General features: G+C 40.8%; 1 protein-coding gene across 1 annotated transcript in view; it reads left to right on the top strand.

Annotated features, from left to right (window-relative positions):
* The first annotated feature begins 455 nt into the window (after nucleotides 1–455).
* Nucleotides 456–25957, top strand: part of LOC114566988 (Down syndrome cell adhesion molecule homolog) — a 72504-nt gene continuing 47002 nt past the window's right edge. The window contains exons 1-3 of the mRNA XM_028595865.1: nucleotides 456–619; nucleotides 1279–1346; nucleotides 24847–24993. Of these exons, the coding sequence (XP_028451666.1) occupies nucleotides 456–619; nucleotides 1279–1346; nucleotides 24847–24993 (379 nt within the window). The remainder of the gene's footprint in view (nucleotides 620–1278; nucleotides 1347–24846; nucleotides 24994–25957) is intronic.

A 25957-nucleotide genomic window follows, 5' to 3' on the forward strand; every position in this document is an offset into this window, starting at 1 on the left:
GCTACTCCTTGTTTCCCCATCCTGCCATTCCTATTATTCAAATATATTTATATCATTATTTATCTGCTGTTAGAGGAAGGAGCCAGCACAGCAACACCTCATCTGCATAAGACAGTAGCTAACTGCCCTGGTAGCGCCTCGGGATACGAACAGATGGGAGTGTTTAGCAAGCTTACCCACCTACCCCTCCCATCCAAAACACACATTTACTAGAACCCACACACACACACACACACACATCCTCCACCTTCTTTTCCCCACCTCTCCTCTACGCTTCTTCTCCCTGTGCACCCCTACCACTCGCTACCCCCTGCCAAATGTTCAGTTAACCTGTCAGTTCTCATAGCCCCAAAAATTCGACATGCCATATGCCTCGCTCTGACTTCTAACCCTCCACCGCCGCCCTTTCCCGTCTCCTTCATGGTGACATGAAAGTCCCCCTTTGAAACGCGAGGATGTCTCTCCTCCGCTGTTTGATTCCCAACGCCTGGCTGAGATCACAGCGATTGCGAGCGTCGTTTGTCGTGTATAATAAAAGCAGTCACTTAGCGTTACGCGACACAGTGGGAGCGCATTCATACCACAGCGGCATCGATGAGACGTCTGATGATCCACCTGGGTGAGAAGACAAATAACTCACGATGTGCCATCCTCGCTTTGTAAAACGTTTTGTCGTGAAAGGGAAGCGCGATTGATGCGTGCAATGTCCAACACACAGAGCTCATGTGGTCATATCAGCTGGTTGAGGGCTGAATGTAAGTTTTATTTTACTTTAACACCACACACAAAACATACAAATTGCAACATAACAAATCCCCCCAGCCCGCCTCCGTCATCACCACCCACCCAGACAAAAATCACGAAAAGATGAAACAGCAACTACAATATTAAAGACCACACAACAAAATAATAACAGAATAGACAATGAATGACAACACCATACACGTCGCTCCACAGCACAAAGGTACCTAAGAGCGAGGGATGAATTTAAACGATTGACTGATTGTTAAAACTGGTGTACAATAAATCCATGCATCCGAAAAGCTTGTCCTGTGTTACACCATCCAATAAGAGTCTCTTCTGTGAGCCTTGGCAGTCCTGCCTGTCCAGGGCATTTGCCCTTGCACAGAGGGCAGCTCCCAGCAGGCCTGGCCATAGTGACAGTTTGTTGTTGTTTATAAGGTCATCCCCACCACAGGGGGCAGCATATTCATTACACCCGCCCCATGGCTCTGTTTGTCTTTGGCAGTCTGTTTCTCTGTGGGCTCCTGTCATAAGGTCAGAGGGTACTTACTATCATCCTCCTCTTGTCTTCACTCCAGGCCAACAAAGTCAGAACGCCTCTGGTAAGAGTTTACGAATTAATTGCCCTTATCTAAGCAAAAAAAAAATGGCAAGTGTACATGAGAGGTAAGGAAAAAATCTGCAATCAAATTGTCCGGCATGCAGAAGATTTGCATTGATTATTTAAATTAAAGCTGCAGCGATTAGTCGACTATTTGATTACTAGATCGATAAATGAATCGGCTTCTATTTTGAAAATCGGTTAATCATTTAAAGTGGCACTATGTGACTTTTGAAGGAAAAAATAACACACTCAACACACGTTGAATTAATAAGCAACAAAACTCGGTTCAGTGCACTCTGCTGCTACAGACTCACTTGGTACTCACCAGTAACTTATCATGGCTAATATTAGCTAATGTTAGCAAAGTTTAGGTAGATATTTCTGTGTAAGTGACATTACGGAGAGGGTTTGGTGACATGATGACTCTTCTCTACTTGTGCTAGTGTTACACTATGTTTTAATATTTAACATTATCCAACAATTGTCACTTGGCCACAGTGGCTGCTGTTCAGCAAAAGTTACAAAGACTTGCTTCAAAGAGAGACTATAGTATGTAACTTTTGTTAGAGCAACCACCGTAGCCACAAGTGACATTAGTAGACAAATGTCACCATAAGCTGCTAGATATATCAGACTAAGTGCATTTAAGGTTAAATTCAACTTTTCATTTGTAAGAGGAATAATGTGTTATTTCTTCTTTCAAAAGCTACTTAGGCACGCTTTAAGTTATTTCTCAAGCAAAAATGCAAAACATTTGATGTTTCCAGGCTCTCAGATGTGAGAAATTGTTTTTTCTTGTATTAACATATAGTTATCTGAATATCTTTGAATTTTGGCTTGTTAGTGAGACAAAACAAGACATTTGATGATGCCACCGTGGGTTCCAGGAAAACGTGAAAAAAATGTCATGGTTTTCTGATGTTTTATAGAATAAACAATGAATTAATTGAGAAAGTAATCAGCAGATTAGTTGAATATGAAAATAAACATTTGTTGCAGCCCTAATTGAAATTCTTTACAATCAAAAGTATGACAAAATGTGCGCAAGTGTGGAGTATATTTTATCATTTGTAATGCTCAAATCCAGCAGTTGAGTCCCAACAATTAACATTTATCAGCGGTACATTTCAGTCCGAGAATCACCTATATAACACCAATAGTCTGTGTGGTGTTCTGAAAGAAAGAGAAAGAGAGAGAGAAACAGAAACATAGAGTAAGGAAGTGTCTGGGAGTGGGAGCAGCAAGCTAAGTGAGGTTGTTAGGAGGAAGCGCTGACAGTCCAATCCAGCACAGCGACCATTCAAAAGACAGCTCCTTTTGTTTCTGCCTCCCTTTCTTCTGCCAGGGTAGAAAGAGAGGTTGAATCTCTCTGCGCAGTAACCCACTGACACCTCCCTCTGATCTGCCTCCTGCACTCTACCTCCTCCACCCCAACGCCACCACCACCCTCCCTCTACTACATCCCTTCACCAGCACTCTCCTCTCCCTAGCTCTCCCCCCCTATGCATATGCCATTGCCTAAGAGTCACTCTCCTGGTTGCCACAGTAACCAGCTCACCTCTCTCTCTCTCTCTCTCTCGCTCTCTCTCTCCCTCTCTCTCCCTCTCACAATGCACCTAAACAGGAGAATCTGTCTCAGTCTGTCAGAGACAGAGAGATGGGAAATTGGGCATATTTCAGAAAGAATGCTGTTGCACAATTGTCCTTTCCTTTCTACAATTCTTATCTATGCACGCACCACAGAGCAGACAAGGCAAGGCGAGAGAAAAAGAACGAGGGGGGAAAAACGGGAGGGAATAAAGACATGAAATAAAAGAGAATTCTGACTAAGAGTACCCGGGAGACTACATGTGTACAAACCAAACGGTCCTAGAATGACAACCTTTTTTTGTTTTTTTTACCCTCTTACATTTACAGCACCATTAGCACCCCTGCTAAGCAGCATTCTCCACCTGCTCCAGCCATATCTCCCCATCCCCCTCCTCCATATCAGTCCTCCCACCTCCTTCATCCCCCTCTCCTCTGCCTTGTCGTCTGTGAGTGGCACTCAGGTGGTGGTGGTGGGTCTGCCCATATAGCGTCATCCCTTAGACGAGTCATTCAGCACCTGAGTCTGTCCGTCTGTCTGTGTCTGTGTCTGTGTCTGTGTCTGTGTCTGTGTGTGTCTGCCTAACTGTCTGTCTGTGTCTGCCTGCCTGTCTGCCTAACTGTCTGTTTGTCTGTCTGTGTCTGTCTGTCATCCCTCTGTCTCTAAATGTGCCCAATGCAGTGCCCAATTACACCCTCATTACCTCCTAATTAGCCTGGACACAACAGCAACTGGTAGCACAATCACAAAGAGAGCCGAATGTAAATCAGTTACATTCGTTCTGACGTTATTTGTGGGCCTTTTTTTCTTTTTTTCACTGGGTGGTGGCATGTTAAATGCTCCCCCGGTGAGTGTAGTAATTTAGAGCAATATGGTAATAGGGGTGCTGATGGCTATTTCTCCTCTCACCAGACGCTGGTTTTGTCCTTTCATTTGCTGTTGTGGAGCTAAATTACATTGAAGGTTTAATTGGCTATTTTAGATCACGGGCATCACAGTTGATGAATTATAAAAATCAGCTCAGTGATCATTGATAATCACTTTTCAGAGCATGCATCATAAATTAGACCATCATTGGCTCATGCTGTTTTATTCCTATAAGCTAAGTAAGAATAGCAGGGCACACTTGCTCTTAAAGGCACGATCTGTGTGCTATCACTGCCAAGCTCAGACAATCTTCTCAACTGATCACAGTTTATAGTGTATACACAGTATATTAGATGTAAAATAAATAAATACAAATACAATAGACTGCACACAGCTCAGAGGAAACGTATTCTAATGCCTTGTTGTGCTTTTTAAATGAGATTGAGTTGCTAGTTTCGGATCACCCTAACTGATGGCCATTGGCGTAAAGAATCTGCTTCGCCAATCTGCAAGGCAGGATGTGATTCTGTGTTCCATGGAAAGTAAGATGTCCATCTAGAGCTGAGCGATATGGAAAAAATATTATTTTTGACCTAATACATTGTTGTCGATATTGAAGGATTGACTATTGGCGCTTTCACAAAATATTAACACAAGTTTTGATACACAATCCCCAATAATGTGGATACAATGACTAATGGCTTACAGCAAATAATAGAACAGCTAGAACAGTCTGGTAAGTTAAAAAATGCCATCACTTTACTGTAATGCAGCCTTTAAAACCAGGAAAAGACAACACGTGTGTCATATGTGACGATATCTAGCCTCATGTATTGATGTCGATTCGATATAATATCGATATATTGGCCAGCCCTAAGTCCATCACATCTTGTACTATGATGTATATATTCATTTGGTGTGTGGAATGTTTTTAGCTATGCAGCCTCCATCCAGTCGCCACATCCCTCTCTTTCAAACAAGTCTTCCAAATAAAACAACACAAATGCCCTCTAAAATGACAACGTTGTTGTCTGACGAACCTGTCAGCAGGACGACATCACTTGTCAGTGTCTTCTAAGAAAACTGTAACAAATTTCAGTTTTTTGTTTCATGAAATTCTGATCTGACACTGCAATGGTTCTATTCACTGTAACAAATAGACAGTATAATTGAAAAAAGATGATCCATTCAGTGTCACAGCTGCACCTGCCTATGCTTGTCTTTGTCTCTCTCTTTGGCTACCTGCGTGTTCCTGTTGTCTCAGAACACCTTCCTGATTTGGTCCAGTTTCTTTCCAAGCGCGCTGATGTGAACAAAGTGTAGCCACTCTGCCCACACACCAATGCTTTAATTGCACAGTTGATCTTTTGCCAAACACCACTCTCCTCCTCGATGAAGGCTGCACACATTAATGGGGCTGAAAAAAAAAATAGCCACGGAAGAATCACCTGCTGCTGGATTCAATTATCCTTCATCTTGTCCTGTTGGTTCCACTGTTTTTCCTTTTTGGATACAAAATCCTGGTGTGCCAAGCCTCAAACTGAAAATACAGACACCTATCCTATCCTGTCATATGAGTGTTTCTGTTGTGTTCCGTAAACAACCATTGATGTGGTCCGTCACTGGTTTTACTGCCAAGTCTTCCAACTGTTACAGAATCAGCTCCTCATTAAGGTCCTTTCCTATGTTTAGTCGTCTCTAATGGTTATATCCAGACACATCCAGCCAAAGTCCATGTAGTAGTGGACTTGCCTACTGTAGATCAAAAGCAACAGTGTGGTTTCAGAAACAGTGTTGCAAGGAATTGGGATTTCTCCTAACCCAACTCATTTACAATTGCAGTAGCTGTTACATTAGACCTGTTACATTAAGATTTAGAATAATGCCATTTTTAGCCATAGTAGCTATAAGGATGTTGGTCTATTGGTCTGCCAGACAACATCTTTGGTCAAGACTGAAATATCTACTCAGCTACTGTGGTGGATGCATGGTCATGACAGACATTCATGCTTTCTGAGGATAAAAAAAATCCTAATGACTTTTTGATCCCCCTGACATCTATCACCACCAGCGGGTGTCTCAGGAACTACTTGAAACATTGTCATAAAATGTAGTACAAATATCCATGGTGCTTAGACAATGTGTCCTAATAGCTTATGTGATCCCCTGACTTTTCAAATAGTGCCACCATCAGGCCAAACTAACTTTCGCTTACCTGTATTCAATGAAAGGTATTTCTACATCTACAAGATTGACTGGCACACATTTTGGAACATACTTCCATTGTCCCCGGAGCATTAATACTAAAGACGTTGGCTATCCCTTCACGTTTTCACTAGTGCAACCAGCAGCATGTCAACAGTCAATTTTACTTTATTACTTTTGTTTACGACCAAATACCTAAACTAATGACACTTAGCATCAGGATATTACCATGTCATTGTGAGCATGTTAGCGTGCTGATATTAGCATTTAGCTCAAGCACGGCTGTCAGAGCTGCTAGCGCGGCTGCAGACTTTTAGTCTTGTTAAGGTGTTAGCACCAGAGTGAACACTGGTTTATGTTGCAATTAATTCTCTGAAACAGTGATCCTTCTCTTAAGTGTCCATCTATCCATCTATCCATCCATCCATCCATCCATCCATCCATCCATCCAGCCATCCGTCAGTCTTTTCCCTCCTTCCTCCAGCCATGCAGGCTGGTGTCTGGTGTTTATGGTCTTCGTCAGCAGGCAGGGCTGTTTAACGAGGGCAGGGGGACACCGTGGCACTAATTGCTGTGTGTGATTTATACCAGGCTGGGACCAGGCAGGAACACAGGCAGATGATGGCACTCTGAGAGCATCTGCTTTGCCCAATATTTACTTAACCCCTCGGCTGGCGGGCCTGGCAGTAGTGCCACTGACGATGGGTCTGTGGGGAGCCATTTCACTGCTCAGTATTATGTGTAGCAGCAGGGTTGGGACCATGTTTGGGGACAGGCTCAAAGTGGGAGTGTATGGGAAGGTAGATTGGAGCAATTAGTGGGAAGGATGTGATTGGTCCCCTGACAGTTTGTCTATCAAGGAGGAATTGTTGCTAGATGTAATCAAAACCTATTTTCAAAGTAGTAGGATTTATGTTTTTATAAAAACAATTTGGTAACTGCGTTTCAAAACAAAAGCCAAAGCAATAGCTCATCACAGGGCTGAAGTGAGCTATTGCTTTTATAAATCGGGCACATGAAGTGTGGCAATATGAAAGTCTCATTCCAATCTAAATAGATTTTTTATTAATAAATAACCATGTTCACAATAAAATAGGCCCTGTTGGGCTGGGTGCCTGCACATACCAAGGCAGTGGCTACAATATGAAAGGTAGCACAGGTACCTAGCCTACACTAGCAACTAGCTTTTGCTTAACCCTAAAGAAAAGCGCACAATAACACTAACTATTCCAGACACTAACCAGCAACGAAGCGATCAAGGCAGCGGTAGAACAGCAACTCCCGTTTTCTGCGAAGTAAAATTACTGTTTTTGTCAATGGAGTCTGGTCAGCTTCAGTTCCCTGTCATAAAGGAATATATTCTAAATATAGCGTACACTTAAAGAAATACTTTAAACCAGATTTTGAACCAGCTCTTTGTCATGTGTGCGAATAAATGGCTTCCCTTCGTGGCACCAGTTATCAGTTCGTAAGTCGTAACGTTTTTGTTTTTTCAGTGCGGACTGATACTTATTGTCCAAAGGAATTAAGACGTCATAGCCATTGAATATAAATATTATATCATGGCTATGAACCAATCCGATTGCTTGATTTGAGCTTTCCGTTTAATAAATAGCAAAATAAAAACCGAAATATATAACAACAGGATTTCAACACAAAATTGTTTTCTGCATGGATGAACAGAGGAGCCCTTAATGGTGATTAGTAGCGGATTGACTGTGCTCCTATATTGAGCAGCTTGATTTGTACAGTGCTCACTCTTGTGTCATGTGTTAGCAGGGATAGACACTTCCATCCCACGCCTGTCTGCCTGGCTCATCTGGAGCGATAGTCTGAGACATCGCGGGGCTTGCATCCGCAACTCAATTAGTCACACCTCAAATAAATTAGCAGCGGATGCACTTTAGCACCTTTTGCTGTAATAGATCAGTTGAAGGCCTTAAATAGTATCTAAATATCCACACCCTGTGTGAGCTTAATGATCACATTTCCACTGTAGAGAAACAAACAAACACTGGCTCACGTTCAGTCCACGAACAGCCACATGAAAGACCAAGACGATGGAAGGGTGGAAAATAAAAGAAGGGGAGCGTGATTCTGTCTCCACAGCAACATTGATTGGTATTCTTCAGGTGGAGCAGCTGTCAAGCGTCCTGAACACTGCAAGCTAATGCTGTACAGGGAGAGAGTGTGTGTGTGTGGGGAGGAAAACACCAAGGAAAAGGCAAGAGATTAAAAGCAAGGAGACAACAAGAAAGAAGGAGATAGGAAGATGAAATTGAAAAGCCATGATATAAAGGGAAGGAGAGTAATATTTTATTGTGATTTTGAGCCATTATAGTAAAGGAGAATGAATGAATTTCATTACATGGTAGTCAAGTCGTCCAGTAAAAGAGGGGCGTGTGTCTCCATTCATCTCCTCTGGAGGTGTAAATGGGATAAACGGTGTGTGGAGTCAGGTTGTCTTCTTATAAGACTTCTTATATTGCTGATGTTAGTCAGCTGATATGCCTTCAGTTTGGTTCATGCTCTTATAATGTAGTTAAAATTATGATTTAATTGCATATATTTTCTTTTCTTTTACAATTTCACTGTAGTTGCCTGAAGCCCTTGGCCTAAATTTACTGTAATGTGAATTTGTATTAGATGCCACTCAATATTTGTACACTTTGTCTTTTTCTTTGACATGAAAATGTCCAAATTGAAAATAACAAAACATTGTGTCCTCAGCTTTTCTTAAGCTGTGCTCAGACCAAAATAAAAAAGCGATCCGGCGAGTTGTCGCAGGGTTGTGCGGCGGTGGGAGTGTCACTTTACAGACGTCCTGTTGTGTTTATTTAACCCCCCAATGTAGCACAAGTAAACGTTATATTTCACAATCAGATCACAATCGACCGCCTGATCATTTATAGATCTCGACGTATCCGACCGCACTTGAAGGCAGCTTTAGATCACAGCAGTTCGGTGCTTGTGTTTAGTTCTTTACCCTCACAATGTTTTAAAACGCTCTTGTGGCAGAGATAGAGGCAGTGATGTTTCCTGTTTCCTGTATGGGACTCTCACACCGCCCTCAAACCACAACGTTGAGTCAGTAGCAATTTTTCACAGCCTAAACACACTACCCCTATTCAACATGAATGGAAAGACCTGCTTTTTTGCTTTTGTGAATGAAGCCTTAGTCCAAAACCCGTTGGTGTCTTAAGGGGTTTTTACACTAGACGCATCCAAGGTGCCGATTAATGGCACACGAGGTCGCACAAAGCTCTTTTTTTTTTCAGCAGCACGTGACAAAGCGAAAACAGGAGGCCTGAATGAGTTCGCCCACAACCGGATGTCAGGACTCTCAGAGTGACTGCACGTCTCTCTGGTAAACATACCGGGTTAAGATGAGTTCTTTTATGTGAATGAAAGGCTCGATCTGACGAAGTAGGTCAGTGAATCAAATCAAAGCATTGACAGCAATGCTGCTGCCAGTTCTGCCGTTGTTTACCTTTTTCTTCTTCTTGTAGTCCGTAGAAAGAGCAACGTCGGTAGCCTTTGCTCATTAGCGCCACCGCTGTTCAGGAGAAGACTGCAGCTAGTATCGCGACCACCAGCGCAGGTATAAATACTCACGGCGATCTCATGATGTCACATTTGTACGCGCCAGCTGGGCTGCGTCTAGTGTTCAAGGTGCTTTAATCTACCTTTTAATCTTTTCCTCTAATGTGCACCAGATCTTAGTATAGTGTGAGTGTGCAGTTCCTTCTAAATATCCAGCTGGACTAATAAATGAATGAAGGTCTCAGTGAAACCACCTTGTAATCTAAAGTAATCAAAGTTGGTCCAAAGCCAGTCCTGCTGAGAGAGGAGTGTCTACTCGCAGGCCTTTTATCTGTGCATATGGAGAACACGTTTTATTTGTGGACTTTCCAGAAGATTCATAATGTGTTGTCTGTAAGGAGTTTATCAGTTTGCATCATCAACCATAATTACTCCAACATGTAAATGCAATTATGTCTCAGCAGATCATCATAAATATTGAATGTTTTGCAGCTACAGGTTTTGTCTTCATTAATCAGAAACAGCTGGTAGGTAAACCAGGCAGCAGTTTGTATAAACAATATAATAAGCTTGATAATCAGCTGTTTTGAGATGGAGATGCTCATTTAATCTCTCTCCTCCTTGTCTCTGTCTTGCTTTCTCACTTTTTTTCTGAGTACTAGAAAAATATGTACATTGGTTTGATGAAATAAGCTTACACAGACAAGCGTGCACGTGTGAACTGTGAAGCACTAAATCATTTAGTCCTTCAGTCTATATTGCAGCTGTGCATTTCAAAATGAGCTTTTACCTGTGTAAAATATTGTTGATATTTTTTTATATTTATATGTTGTTGGGGTTTTGGGGTAGTCATATATAACCACAAGGGGAAAATTGAAAAATATTATTATTACGTCTATATTTTAAGGGGTTGGTGAGAGGAAATTAGATTTAAGGTGTCTGTGTGTGAGTCAGCCAAAGGGTTTGTGTTTATCATGATTTGCCGGTAGTGGGATGTAATTACACTAAAGTACATTTACTCAAGTACTATCATTAATTACAGTTGTAGCTGTAGTTGTACTTTACTTGAGTATTAAAATTTCCAGTCGTCTTTGGCGGTACTAAGCTCCGGACGCAGCGACGCAAAATGGACTCTGGGGGAGAATGTTGTTTTGGTGAAACATTTGCACCCCGCAAAAGAAAACGCCACATTAGGGCTGGGCAATATATCGATATTATATCGGCATCGATAATGAGGCTAGATATTGTATTACATTTTGGATATTGTAATATCGTGCTACGACACAAGTGTTGTATTTTCCTGGTTTTAAACGCTGCATTACAGTAAAGTGATGTACTTTTCTGAACTTACCAGACCACGGGTTCTAGCTGTTTTATTGTTTGCCTTTACCCACTTAAGTCATTGTATCCCCATTATTGGTGATTATTTGTCAAAGCTCTCATTGATTGTGTTAATATTTTTGTGAGGGCACCAATTGCCAGCCCTACAATATCGTTACAATATCAACATTGATGTATTCGGTCAGAAATATTGTGATATTTGATTTTCTCATTATCACCCAGCTCTACGCCACATACAATATTAAATTAAATTAACTGTTCACACAATACAGTAAGGTGAGCTATTTAAATTAGCTGGATACATTGTTAAACGTCATTAGCTCTTACCAGTGTATTGCCGTGGGTACGTCGTCTACAGCAATCCCACCAATCGCTCCCAAAGCGTCCCAGTTAGGGAGTAAAGGCCGAAAACCTATTCTTTGTAAATCATTCCCTGCACCATCCAATTTTTTTTTAAACTTGCCATTTTCAGCGTGTTGCTTGTCATTTGAAGTTTGTTGTTGTTTTCGAAAACAATAACGACAACCCACAGAGAGCCAATGATCAGAATGTCAGGAAATGATCCTGGAAATGTGCATCTGTTGATCCAGACTAGTGATTTATATATTGTATGTATTAATAAATGACAATAGTTGAATAATGCACCGGGATATTGGGATCAGGATAATGCCACTTGATTCCAGAAAATCCTTTTAAACAAGCTGATTAGCATTCAAGGTTAGTAAAATGATGTCGCTCCATTGTCAGAATTTTATGAACAAACTGACGGACTGAATGCTAAATGTCATGTTCAGATGTAGTTTGTGTGATGTTGTGGATGGAGGCTGTAGCCCCGGGCCATGATCAGACAGGGTGACTCATTAGAGAGCTGCACTCTGTCTCTTCACTTCCTTCTTCACAATCACTATAATGTGGTTTGCACTCTTTTCATTTGTACACTTTCATACCCACAGCATGTCAGAGGGGTTTTAACCTGTCAGGCTTTCTTTTTTTGAATTTTACACTAGTTCCATTAGTAAGTAAAAATACACTTTGAGTCTGTCAGCACTGTGAGTTTAATACAGAGCAGAGGAAGATGGATTTCACAATGTGTGAATGACATTTAATGTTTAATTTAACTCTCTATCTTTGTTTTTATATCTCCTGTCCACTAAGCTTATGCACAGTCCTTACTCTCATTGATTAATCTGTTTTAAGTTATATATGTATATTAAAACAGTTGTGTACATTGGGTAGTTCCAGCTATCGCCTGTTGCTCAGCAGCGGAGTTCAGCACCATGGAGAGCTCCTCTCAATGTGTTCATAAGGAGGTGCACTGGAGTCATCTGCAGTCTGGGCATGGGGTGAGGGGGGTCTGCACAGAAACATTTAATTTTTTTTTTTATCAAGGTCTTTTTATTAAATGTTTTCAGAGTGTACAAGATACGAACAAAATACAAACAATCAAAACTAATCCCAAACATCTAACTCATCTACAACACTTCTAAATAAAAGCAAGTCACTTTATGACTGAAAGAAGAATAAAATAAAATAATAATAATAATAATAATAATAATGAGAACTCAATAACATAGGAATATACAATGTATTATTGGGTTACATTCTTTGCTTCCATTTTCTCTACAAATGTCAAGAAATGCTGCCAGGTAGTATGAAATGTCAAAATCTTCTCTAGTTTAAGATATTGCATAACTTCTCTAATCCACTGAGAATATGAAGGGGGTAGAGGTTATCCCATCTAAAGAGAAAGAGTCACCTGGCCAAACATTTCATTTTGAGTGTTAGTTTTTACATCTTCCCTTTGCAATTTGACTAAAATAGTTCTCTATTTTATATTGGGAAATTGTGGTGCTTTTGAGGTTTCGTTTTGTTGTCTATTGAGCTCAATGATAATAATAAAATACATCACTTGAAATTAACAAAAAGTTCAAAATTAAATCTATATTACATAAATCTATATTTAATAAATTACTCAATTTTTTCTATAACTGCCAATTGGGCAGGGACATTTTTTTCTTAGTCTAGCAATATACACAGTTGTATAAGTGCTACATGAATACAAGGGCTGGGTTACAGTAATCGATTCACTAATTAAAATCAATCTTTTGTTTGAATTAAGTTTGAATGAGCTGTTATTGATTCATAAAATCCCGATATCGAGCTTTTAATATATGCCTTTTTACCGTGAATGTATAAGTAGAAAAGTATGTTAAACAAAAGTTAGGGGGGGACAATGCTTAATGGAAACATTAACCTGGTGCATTATAAAAAGTATTTGAGGGTAACTTCTTGCTTGCACAATTTATGGCTTAAGTTCTCTAAGAGTGTTGTTTATATCCAAGCTAAATTGGTGTTGTTACTGAAATTTCCTTAACCTAATTGACATCGAATTAGAAATATAATCGAATCAGGAGCTTGTGAATCACAATCAAATCAATTTGGTAAATTATTAGCGATACCCAGCACTAATGATTACATTACAGCTTTTACCGGACACACACAAACATGGCAACAGTAAAAATCCTTAGAAATAATTCATCTACCCAAATCCACATCAACGTTAAGACATCTGATCATTACTTGCGAAAACATTCCCCGTACAGACTTCCTTAAGAAACAAAAGCGAGGTCTTTCTTCACAGTGGGGATCAAAGTAGATCTCTGTCAAGCAGTGCACAAAGGATCCCGTCTTGCCACAACTTCCTCCCACTCTCTTTCTCTCACTCCTCTCCACCTTCATCTTTCTCCCGCTGCTCCCTCCATCCCTCCCCTCCTTGGTGTGGCTCCTGAATATTTAATAAGCCTGAATTACTGAGGCCCTCTACCGTAATGACGGGGAAATCAGACAATTAAATCAGAAGGGCTCTGGCTTTAAGTCTCACCTCCCCCAGAGGAGCCAGAGATTATTTAATGTGTCACACTGTTTGATTATCTAATCCTCCTCTTGCCCCCTCTGCTTTACTCACAGAGCGGCATCGCCTGCTCCACTTGCCATCGCAAATTACCATTAAACACCAATGAGCACTGTATTTAAGTCCTTTTCCATAAGCAGGAATGTGGTGCCATGAAGTCCCAAGGGAACGGCACTATGGGAGTAACTCTTTAACACTGTTTAGCATGGGCTTAAAGGGTTGTTTCGTTCTCACTCCGGGAATGTAATTAAACAACCACATTGAGATGTGTACATTTGCATGAAACCCACATTACTTTGCATTGTGTGTGCACAAACATAATTTCCGAGTGTTTCAAGGTTGCAGCTGTTACTTCTCTTCCCCCAGGTGGCACAAAGGGTATTCAATCTTTACCTTTTTGTTTGTCTTCAATCCTGAGCTTTAATCAAGCATGAGCGAGAGGGGAAGCATGTGCGTAAAGAAACAAAACCGTGAGGAAAGATTGTATGGCACTAAGATACCCCTGACCTGCCGCATTGCACTTTGAAGTGAAAAGCTGCAGGGCTGGATACAGGTTCTGATCGGTGTTTCGCTCCCAAAAAACAAAAGGCGGTTGTGTTTGGCTTTGGCGATAAGTAGAATTGTTGTCAGCTTGACTTATCATCTAGACAAAGTGACTGATTGTGATTGAGTAGATAGTAATAGCTTCCTTAATGCCTGCCAGTGCAGCTCGCGCGCACGCACACACACACACACACACACACACACACACACACACACACACACACACAGAGGTCCTCACAGACCGAGTGATGAATATTCATGATTATACAGCTGAGGCTCAACACTGGTTCATTTAGTGTTGGCCAGAGAGAGGCCAATGATAGCATTGTAAACACACAACCATCGGGGGTTTAATAGCTCGACTCCAGTGCTGGCTAATTACGCCGCACACGCAGCCATACACGCGCACACACTGCTGATAGAAACACACAGGCACTGATTCCAAAGCTATTGTGGTGCTGATATGCCTCCTCAGTTGTGACTTCAGCAGACAAACATTTGTCTGGTAGAAAGAAAAGTGCTTGCACAGCTGCCTTCGAAACAGTCTGGGGGAGAATAGAGACATGCTGTCATAGTATGTCAATGTCTGCCAAATAAATCCTGTACAAATAAACCCTATTCGTACACTGTCCATTGTTTGATTCAGTTTCTATTAGATGATATAGAGTTGCATTGCTCTGTGTACACAGCCAGTTGTGTGTCCGCAGTTTGCAGTGGTGGGAGAAGTATTCAGATCCTTAAGTAAAAGTATTAATACCGCACTGTAAAAATACTCTGTTACAAGTAAAAGGCCTGAAAATGTTACCTAAGCAAAAGTATGTAAGTATCATCAGGATAATGTAATTTAAGTATTAAAAGTAAAAGTACTCAAAGGATCCAACCAGTTGTGTGTTTAATGGTCTAATCATCTCAGCTGGACTTGTAGGCCGTTATATTGTTGGGTAGTTTAATTTATAATATAACGTCATATTTTATAAACTGCATGTGTTTTATGTGCAACAATCTTAATTTGTAATGTAACTAGTAACTAAAGCTGTAACAGATGAATGTAGTGGAGTAAAAAGTATAATATTTCTCTCTGAAATGTAGCGGAGTAGAAGTAGAAAGTGGCATGAAAAGAAAATACTCAAATAAAGTACAAGTACCTCTAATGTGTACCTAAGTGCAGTACTTGAGTAAATGTACTCAGTTACATTCCACCACTGACAGTTTCCTGAACTTAGAGCAGTATTTCATCATGCTGAGCTCCACCGATTTTACACCGACAAGTTTACAGATGTTCGTCACTGCAAAGTGAAAAGAACTGGGCAAAGCGAGTTGTTTTGTGGTTAATGTAGGAAGCAGGGTGTGACAAGAAAGCAGAATGTGTGGAATAAAAAAAGATATCACTGGTTCTGCTGCATCGATTTGGATCCATTTTTATTTATTCAGTTTTAACTCGCAGCTGTCACTCTGGCTCTCATATTGGATTGACATTGCAGTGCGTCCCTGGTGTGTCCAAAATGTAGTCTTAAGCAAAGTTTCCCTAAAAAGAACTCCAATTCTGTTGAAGATTGTGGCCTTCAAATGTTAAACCCTACACAGATGAGGCTTTTTCAAACTATCTATCATGTATCATTACTGATTTTTTTATTCATCTCCTTGTATAGTTTTGTAGCGATGCAGGATGTCTTGTAGAACATCACTCTGAAGACGGATAGTATCTAAAATCTCTCCTCCTTTTAACACGACAGAGAATGTGGGGCAACGCTGAGGCCAAGCGCCCCAGGCTTTAAGCTTCCCTGTTGCCTCCTGATTTGAATATCGTTCAACGTCTATTTGCATCTACTTTTAATAGCGGTTTATTCAGTCAAGCAGAAGATGACATCTTTATCTGTGGTTGACATATGAGGCCGTTAGCCTCAGGCTAGCGTGTGTCTGGTTAATGAGCAGAGGGATGCTGCCGCTGATTAGGAGCGGTAATAAAAAATCTCCGCCTTCTTCTCTGACTCGACTCCGTAGCGAGCAGATAGGGTCTAGACCCAGATATGCTGATCAAGTTTGAAGTCCAGGTGTGATGAGGAATTAGGGCAGGTGCTTGGTTTGTGTGTGTGTTTCTGTAGTACTGTATTTGTGTACTCATGGGGCCCCAGTGTACTGCAACCTCTTTATGGAAGGGAGGGAGAGATTTACGGCATCTATGGACAAGGAAAGATTCCAGAAATAATAAACTTTAGCAGGGGAAAAAAGGTAGAAACAACAAAGAAGAACAACAACAGAGGAGATATCCCTCTTCCAGCATGGATAGACATGCAATAGAGGTACTTGTGTACGGAGTATACTGAAATAATAATAGTAATATGATATATTAAAACATTTTAATGGCAATATTATGCAGGTAGACTGTAAATATATAAAGAATAGAAGAAGGACAATACAATACACATTTTGGCACAATTTATTGTTTGTATTAATTAGGGCTGTCAAGTGGTCGGGTTGGTCAGTGGTAGAGCAGGCGCACATATACTGAGAGGTTTATGGCCTGATGCAGAGGTCCAGGGTTTGAGTCCAAGCTCTGATGATTTCCTGCATGTCTTCCCCCTCTCTCTCTCTCCCCCCTTTCTCACCTAGCTGTCCTGTCAAAAATTAAAGGTGGAAAAGCCCCAAAAAATAATCTTTAATTAGGGCTGTCAAAATGAACGTGATAATAATGAGTTAATGCAAATAATTTTTTAACGCCACTGATTCTGATGATGCGCAATTAACACTTGTGCATTCTGTGATTTGGGCCTCGGCCCGTGCCGTAGTTGTGGAAATCAGGAAGCTGTGCGGCAGTAGCATTGTAGATGGCTAGCAGAAACCATGAAGTGCTCTGTGATACCATCCCGGGGAGAAAGAGAAACGAAAAGAAGCAAACCATTCTTGAGCAGAAATGGATACAGAAAAGGGTCTTTTGAAAGGCAAGTTGAGTTTCAAAGCCCTTTCAGATGGTTCTCGCCACGAGACTAAAGGTATTTGTCTGTACTGTACTGTCGATGTACGTTGAGTCTCAAATACCACTTGAGCTTTAAAAACTCCCTTTTCAAGTACATTTAGCACAGGTCACAAATGTGCGATTAAGTTGTGATTAATTGCAAGTTAACTTTGGAAAATCATGTGTGTGTGTGTGTGTGTGTGTGTGTGTATGTGTGTGTGTGTATCCACCTCTCCACCATTTACAGTGCTGGGAATATTGCTTGGTAAGCGAATGGTGGCCCGTGTGTTGCCATGCCAACCCCAGCAGCTGTCAGTGTGCCTCCTGTAAGAATGACAAATGATTTTTATTAGAGGGGCTCTAAATTGGAGGGATCTCCCTCTCCATAGAGATGCTTATCCCAGCCTGATCAAACTGGAGTCACTGTGCCAATATCTCTGACCAGACCTAATTACAACACGGGCCCTCCTGGGCTCATCATACACTCATTATTACTCACAGATTACACACAGGCAATTCTGGCGCCAGTCACTGTGTGACATTTCCATAGTGGGAAACAATGTGGCGTCTCATATGGCGGTATCATGGCTACACTTTCACATAATTAAACAGGTGCAGAGTTTCCATTTTACTAGATGCAAATTCAATTTGACAGTGCATTTCAAGAATACATTTGGTACACTTGTAACCGTTTACATAGGCTAAACCAAATAAAAAATGACTGTTAACCCTTGTTTTTTTTTCATACATTTGTTCTCCTGTATGATCGCCATAACAGAAACAATGTCGGTGAAAATTGTACGAATATTAGCATTTGGTCAAATTAATTACTTTAGTTGCAGAAAATGCAACAGCAACACCTAACTCCACCCAAAACACGTCTTGTTCTATTTGTTAATATTAAACACATTATTAGAGATGTTACAATACCATTTTTTCCTTCCCAATACCAATTTCGACACCTGAATTTGCATATCGGCCGATACCAAGTACCAATCCACTACCAGTGTGTAAAACAAAACAAAAATATTTATTTATATATATATATATACGTGTTATTATTTTTTTCACAGCAGTGTACTACTAAGCCTGTATGGAGGTGATATGATTACTATAATTGTTGCGTGGGGCTGGCTCAGGTTAAAGCCTTTGTGAAATATGAACAAAAACATACAGAAAATGAATTCCATGGAACTTTTTTTATTGTCTAGTTTGACAGTCAGTCATAACCAGGGGCGATTCTAGGATCAGACCTTTAGGGGGAATGCGACACGGATACAGTGCCTTGCAAAAGTGTGTTTGCAATTTGTATTTATTATCAGGATGAATGCAATTTATTGAACAAATGAAAAAAACGACGAAAGTCCCTTTATGGACTACCAAAATCAAATGTAATGATAATGAGGTGTAAAGAATAAATAAATAAAACATTTACTTCCCTTGACTGGGTTACAGGTGCATAGCATTGGCGACAGCGAGACAGGATATTAAACCTGTTTGTAATTGTTTGTCCTCTGTCACTAATAGACAAACTTTTCGAAACGGTCTAAAATCGCCACTGGTCATAACCATAGAAATTATTACATTAAATAAACTACTTCAAAGTATTTTTTTTTACGGGGCTAAATTCGGATTTGAATTGGATCGCTGCATAGACCTGCGTACTTGCCGATACCAATTCCAGCATTTAGGCAATATCAGAGGCATTTCACATACTGGTATCAGTATCGGAACAACTCTACACATTATACACATTTGGCTTCCATGTCTTTTTGGGTTCAAGTTAAAAGACCTTGTTAAGACACATTTTCAAAAGGAACATATTTAAAGTGAAAAGTACGAGCTCCCACTGTACACCCAATCACCCACCACACATTCTGTTTTTCTATTTATTTACCACCTCAATAAGATTTTTTACATGCAGATAGGTGTTGCTTTGTTAGTGTGCAACTGTAATAGCGGCATGCATTATCTATTTTTTTTTTGTTGGTCAAGCTGTATGACTTTGAGTGGCCAAGGTTAGGGTGACACTGTCTCCAGGGAGCACACTCCCCTCACTAATACACTCCAAGACAGTTGCACAGTGGGGACACTGCCAGCAGAGCGATGAGGAAGCAATTTTTATCTGCATTGTTTAGCTGACTCCATGAGTTCCCTGTAAGTGGTGTCCAGACTCTTGGTGTTGATTGTTCAGACGCTTCAAAGTTCTACAGAGTCAGAAGAGTGCAGGTGGAGGTGTTCAAGGTCATAAGAGAAAAATAATCAAGTCTCTTCTCAGTGAACAAATGGAGTTTCTGCTCAGTGAACAAATGTACTGTACATCTGAGCACTGTGTGCCCTAACATTCTCATGTTTTTAACAGCACATTGTTTAGAGCTGCTAAGATTAATCTGTTAGTTGTCAACTATTAAATGAATCTCCAACTAGTTTGAGAATGGGTTAATCGGTTTTAATTCTCTAACTCCAGCTTCTTAAATGTGAATATGTTCTAGTTTCTTCCCTCCTCTGTGACAGTAAACTGAATATCTTTGAGCTGTGGACAAAACAAGACATGTGAGGATGTCATCTTGGGCTTTGGGCAACACTGAGCCACATTTTTCACAATTTTCTGACATTTTATAGACCAGACAACTAATCGATTAATTGAGAAAATAGTGGACTGATTAATCGACAATGAAAATAATAAATGAAAATCGTTAAAGTAATAAACTTAGAGCGTTGGGCTGCATGCAGAGCTGCAAATATATACACAGCTTTCAGTTTAAGTATGTTCTTGTTTGTCACTGTCACAATATCTTTACATCGTGTTAGGCTCAATACTGCTCTTGCAACAGTGTATTGGATTTGAAGAAGACAGCAGAAGGTGTAAGAAACAGACAGGGGGAGTGGGTTCTTGTTGAGATCTGTCAGACAGACAGGGCTGACTTTTATTTTTTTGATAATTACTCTTCCTAGCCATGATCTGAATTAACATATGAAAGTTGTGTCTTTTTCTTTTTTTTCCTTCCCTGGCAGCACATAGCTGTAAGCTAATTTGTAACTCCTTTTAGATGACAGAGAGTGGTTGTATCCCAGAGGTGCTCTTTCCCTCTTGATCCTTTATTTTTTTTCTCTCTCTCTCTCCTCCCCCTCCTCCCATCTCATCTTTCCTCCACTCATGTCTCATTTATAGAATATTAAAATGACTCAGGCAACCGCAGTGACTCTTTCAGCTGTTTTGGGGCAGATGGTCGCCCAGCAAGCGTAGGTCAAAGTACTCAGCTGTGTCACCGTGTGTCATTGTGTTCAACCTTATCGGAAATCCTTCTCTCTTAGTCCCTGTCACACGTTAACTTGTGTGTCCAGCGAGAACACATCCACACCAGTTCAAACTGTCCTTGGTGCAAAGTGGAACAATTGCATTGCAATATGGACATACTTCAGCCTTTTTCTCACAGTTTTCTATTATGTCTAGCACGCAATTCAGGTTTCAGTGAAAAACTGCAAAGTCTCCCAATTTGAACGAACAAAGAGTCTACTCGCAGGCTCATATGGGGCTTATATGGGGATTAATTGGAGCTATTGAGTGCGGATCCACAGAAAGGGACTTGTGTTCGAAGCCAAAGCAGCTGGGCGGCCCAAGGAAGGGAAGAGGAGGCGACTGATGGGCCAGCAAGCCACCTGGGATGAAGCAAAGCCATAGTTTTAGAAATATACACTAATAGATCCTGTTGTGGACACAAACACATGCTCATATGTGTAGCATGTTAACACGCACAAACACTGCAAGAACAGTGGATGCCGTCTCTCAGGCTGTGATAGTATGCAGTAGGTGGAGCAGGGAAAAAGCACGGTGGAGAGCCTCGGATCGTTATTATTGACCATTCCTCCATGCAGCAATATGCTGCATTAACACATTCACACTCACTCGCATGCACACGCGCATATAAACACATACAGTATGTTGACGCACGCAAAGACGTTGATATGCGGGCGCACAAGCCAGTGGGATTTGACATAACTGCAGTGGTAGGAGCATACACAGAAATGCCCTCAGCTTACAAGGACATGCAAATACAATCCAGTCCTGTAGGCCTGTATCTCTGTGTGAGACAATCGATCCTGTCTGAGCTGGGAAGAAAGAAATAGACTCTATCCACGAATCAAGAATGTAATTAATTACAATGGGCCCTGGATATTTTTTTCATATTTTAAATGAACAGCAACCACTTCTACCTCCTGTTCTCATTGCAGTGGTCTAAAAATGCACCATCTGTTTCACTTACATGTTAATTTACCTCCTGCTGAAAAGATGCTCCGATGCTTTTGTTATAGACCGAATCACTGTGTGCGCTAACACAAAAATCACTTCCGGGTATGACAAATGGCTGGTTGTTTTGAATTGCGGAGATATGTGGAATCTTTAAACTTGTTTATTTCTGTTTGAATTTTCAGCCGTTAGTTTAAAGATATATAGTTAAACACGGAGGTCCAACCTGGTGGTGTCATTTTCTTGAGTCTACGGCCCAAACATAGACTGTATATATAATATTTACAGGCTCAACAGGTACATTAGCTCTCGACGCTAACGTAACCAAAGTGTTGACATATGAAAACATAAAAAATGCATTTTAGATGAAGGAGACGAGAGTATATCCAGTTGTTCCTCATCCATGTTTGCCCAGAGCCATTTAATTGTATGTACATGACACAGGGGGTTTTCTACCCGGAAGTTATTGTAAACAAACATTAGTGATTGAGTCTATTAGCAACTTTTCCAAGTATATCCATATTTGCTATCTTGCTGAGAGTTAGAAGAACAGATTGATACCACTCTCATGTCTGTACGCTAAATATAAAAGCTAAAGCCAGGACACAGCTAGATTAGCTTAGCATAAAGACTGCACACCAAAATAAACAGCTAGTCTGGTAAGGTTAGAAATGGTAAAATAAATCCACCTCTAAAGCTCATTAATTCACAAGTTATATCTCTTTAGAGGTTCTGGTGGGTAGGCAGACGTTTTTTTCACAGAGCCAGGCTAGCTGTTTCCCCCCACTTCCAGTATTAATGCTAAACTATGCTAACTATCTCCTAGCTCTATAAGTATTCAACACATTCTCACTCCCATCGCATCAAATACGGATGCTTGGTCATGTGCCTTTGGCTTTGTTATTGATGCTTAAAGTCTCCTTTAGCGTCTAGTTTCTATTCCTTTTTCCTAAACTATACCATATTATTCCGTTGTAATAGTGAAAAGTGCAATGTTTCCAATACTAAACATAGGCCAGCATGTCATCCGCTAAATGAACCCCATTCTACTCAGTGAGAAACTCACTAATCATCCAGGGCCAGTTTGATTGGCCGGTAGACAAGAGACAAGCACACACGTACGCATGCAAACATGTGTGAGCGTGTATACGTGTCTGTTTGACCGTGCATTTAAAACACATACTCCTGTCTCCCAACCCTGGCCTTTTGTCACAGTGACAGCCTGTCTGCTCTAATGAAAGCTCCTCTCATTCATAAGCCTGTCAACTTCTGATGCCAGACAACTTTCAGAGAGAAAAAAGAGGGAGAAGAAGATGGAAAAAAGAGAAAGGAAAGACAGGAGAGACAGCCTGCTCTGCTGTTTTCCTTTGATATCTGCTTTCTCTTAATTGCTTCCTTCCTTGAAAATGAACTGCATTTGCAACCAACTAAATTCAAATTTGGTAATATTCTTGCTTGTCTCTGTGGTTATATGATTAAGGACTACAGACACACACACACACATACGGGTGTATACCACCTCTTCTGTCCCCCCTCCTTTTACCATTGGTTGTCACACGCGAGAATATCTCGACCACAAGCTGAAGAAAGCCCTCAGGATATCAAATCCGTGGTCTCTCTTTTCTAACTAGGTCATCACTTGCTCACAATCCTCACCACACTCCCCTGTGCATTCCTCCCTCTCCTTCTCTTTTTTCTCCCCCAATTTCTCTCTGTCCTCTCATTCATCCTTTCTCATTGCACCATTACTGTAATCTGTAAACATGTTGGAAGTCATCTTCTGTCATTCACTCCATCAGCTGCCTGCGACTGTAAGCTTGAGCTTACAGAGCTCTAAAGCTCATTTTAAAAGATGGTTATGTCTCCCTAAAGTGAAAGACTTGTGATTTTCAAACCATAACGAGGCCGGCAGTGACCAAATGTCATTTTGAAGATGTTTGCAGTTAATTAATATTTAATTGTTGAGATGTTGCAGATAACACAATGATCATAGCTTGCGCTTTACACCACTTTCCATTATCCTTGCATGCAATATGCAAGGGCCCTGTACCAACAGCCTTAATCTGTGTTAAACTGTCATGACAGCACTAAATGAGAGTAATTCAACACCCCATAAAGTCTGCATTATGATATCTCTACCGATATTGCCAGAATCCCCTGCCGTACGGCGGCCCCATTTGATCCCCATCCCAGATTGGCTTCTCCATCATCCGTGACATGAAATACCCGGCAGCCACCAGCTACAGCACACATCACTCCTCATAAACACGGACTACCTCTCTCTACTTCCATGTGTTCACGCAAATTAGCATAACATTAGCATGATATTAGCACAACCGACCTGCGCAGCCATGCCCTATCAAAGCGCTCTGTGATCCCCGGCTCCCCGCACTTTTGCTGGAGCAGAGAAAGAAGGAGAAACTGAGAGAGAGAGAGAGAGAGAGTTTCTCCCAAGAGAGAAAGAGAGAGAGGGAGGGAGAGAGAGAGAGAAGCGATGAGCTACACGATAACGAGCTGTGTTACACCGCTACACAACACACAGCCTTGTCACAGCGCCTCCGAGCTGTGCTGAGCTAAATGGGCTGCAGCAGATGTTTGGTGACTGCAACCACACAGAGCCGCGCATCTCACTTGACTTGCAAATATTTGCTAAGAGACTTTAAAATTGGATTTTCTGTATAGTCTTCTTTTAGAATGTGTATGGCAGTGATTCCAGCGCATACGAATGAATACACACAGTATGACTGTGGAATATTGTTTGTTTGTAAAAATGCTCGTTGTCTCCTGTGATGAAATCTGGAGGCAACTGATGCTTTGTTCATTTCATGTGTTGCACACACTGTTTTCACACACCGCTTTTGGAAAAACATGGAGACACAGTGCATTTCATCCAAGTGGGCAACGTTACGGGTCAAAACAAGGTCATATTTGTGGTAATTCTGTTGTATACAAGTGAATAAGCACAGTAGGCTTTATTATTATTTTTATGAAACCCATAGACGATCTCAAAGACGTGTTTGGTAGAGAAATTGCAAGCTACAGAAATCTTTTCAAAATGTTCAACAGACCAGAGGCAATATACAGTACTAACAGGTCACATTAAGGTGAGATATTTGGTGCTGATTGGCCTACAGGCAGTTACAATGTTGCAACAATGGCAGTAACATTTTTGAAATGTTACTTTGCTTCCATTGTTGGTTTCATTAAGAGCTGTACTGTAGCTGTAACTGTAAAATTGCACCCTACTGTACATCAATGAAGTGGAGTGACCTAATATGTTTTATTTATTTATTTCCAGTGTCACGGTTTCTCATCACATCCACGGGAGCCCTGTATATCCTGGATGTGCAAATGGAAGACGGGCTGTATAACTACAGGTGTATGACTCGCCATCGGTACACAGGAGAGACCCGACAGAGCAATAGTGCCCGCCTCATTGTCTCAGGTAAGAGGAACGCCAATCTGTGCGCCGTTCAAATTGTGCATCAGCATCATTGTCAACAACATCAAATCCTGAAATATAGCTATATGTATAATGCATTTACTGTATTCGTTACTGTAAATGACGCAACACAAGTAACATTTGGGTATACTGTTGATCTTGGTCGGTTTCAAAAATAGTGCAAAGTGACATGCAAAGAGGACCATATGGAAATAAATCTGTGCTTGTAGAAAAGGATCTAGATAAAGTGACTAGAATGGAGAGTGACAGGAAGAACACATGAATTAAAGAGGGGATGACATGTGATAAAGGTCATCGGAACTGTGCAAACACAGTTTGTGGGGACGGCTTCAGGACAGAAAATGCCCTCCCTTACCTCAAACCATTTAAAGGGACCGATTTCTCACATGAAGATCAGTCAACTTGTCGCAAAACACAATATAATGTCTTCTGTTGCTGTCTAAAGTCTGAGCAGATACCCATCACGAGCATCCCTCGGATTGGGTTTAGGACTACCGAAAAGGCAAGGCAGGGAAGGTCTACAAAAAGAAGCTATTGAGTTTTTTAATTTTAATTTTAATTATAGGATCCAGTGTTTTTTTTGACCATTCTTTTTTTAATCCGTCTGCTGTGTGTCCCCAAATGTTAAATATGTCAGGGCTGCAACCTGGGTGAGGTTGTTGCATTGTTGTTGAGTATAGGCCTTCTGTGACATTACCCGACACAGGGGTAGTAGCCAAATTTACAATTTTAAAGCATTTATAGATGAAAAGCCAATAACAAATAATCATGGTCAATGATGAAGAAGTATGGTTGATCAGCATACTTGCCAACCTCCAGACATTATAACCCACATGATACTAAATAATCATGTGGGTTCACTTAAAAATGTTAAACCGCTAACTTACTGAATTCTGTTTGGTGGTTGCTATGAAATAAATCCGATCCCGATTGTTTCTTCGTTCGT

The sequence above is a fragment of the Perca flavescens genome, chromosome 13 (genome assembly GCF_004354835.1).
Source record: "Perca flavescens isolate YP-PL-M2 chromosome 13, PFLA_1.0, whole genome shotgun sequence".
In the NCBI taxonomy this organism is placed as follows: Eukaryota; Metazoa; Chordata; class Actinopteri; order Perciformes; family Percidae; genus Perca; species Perca flavescens.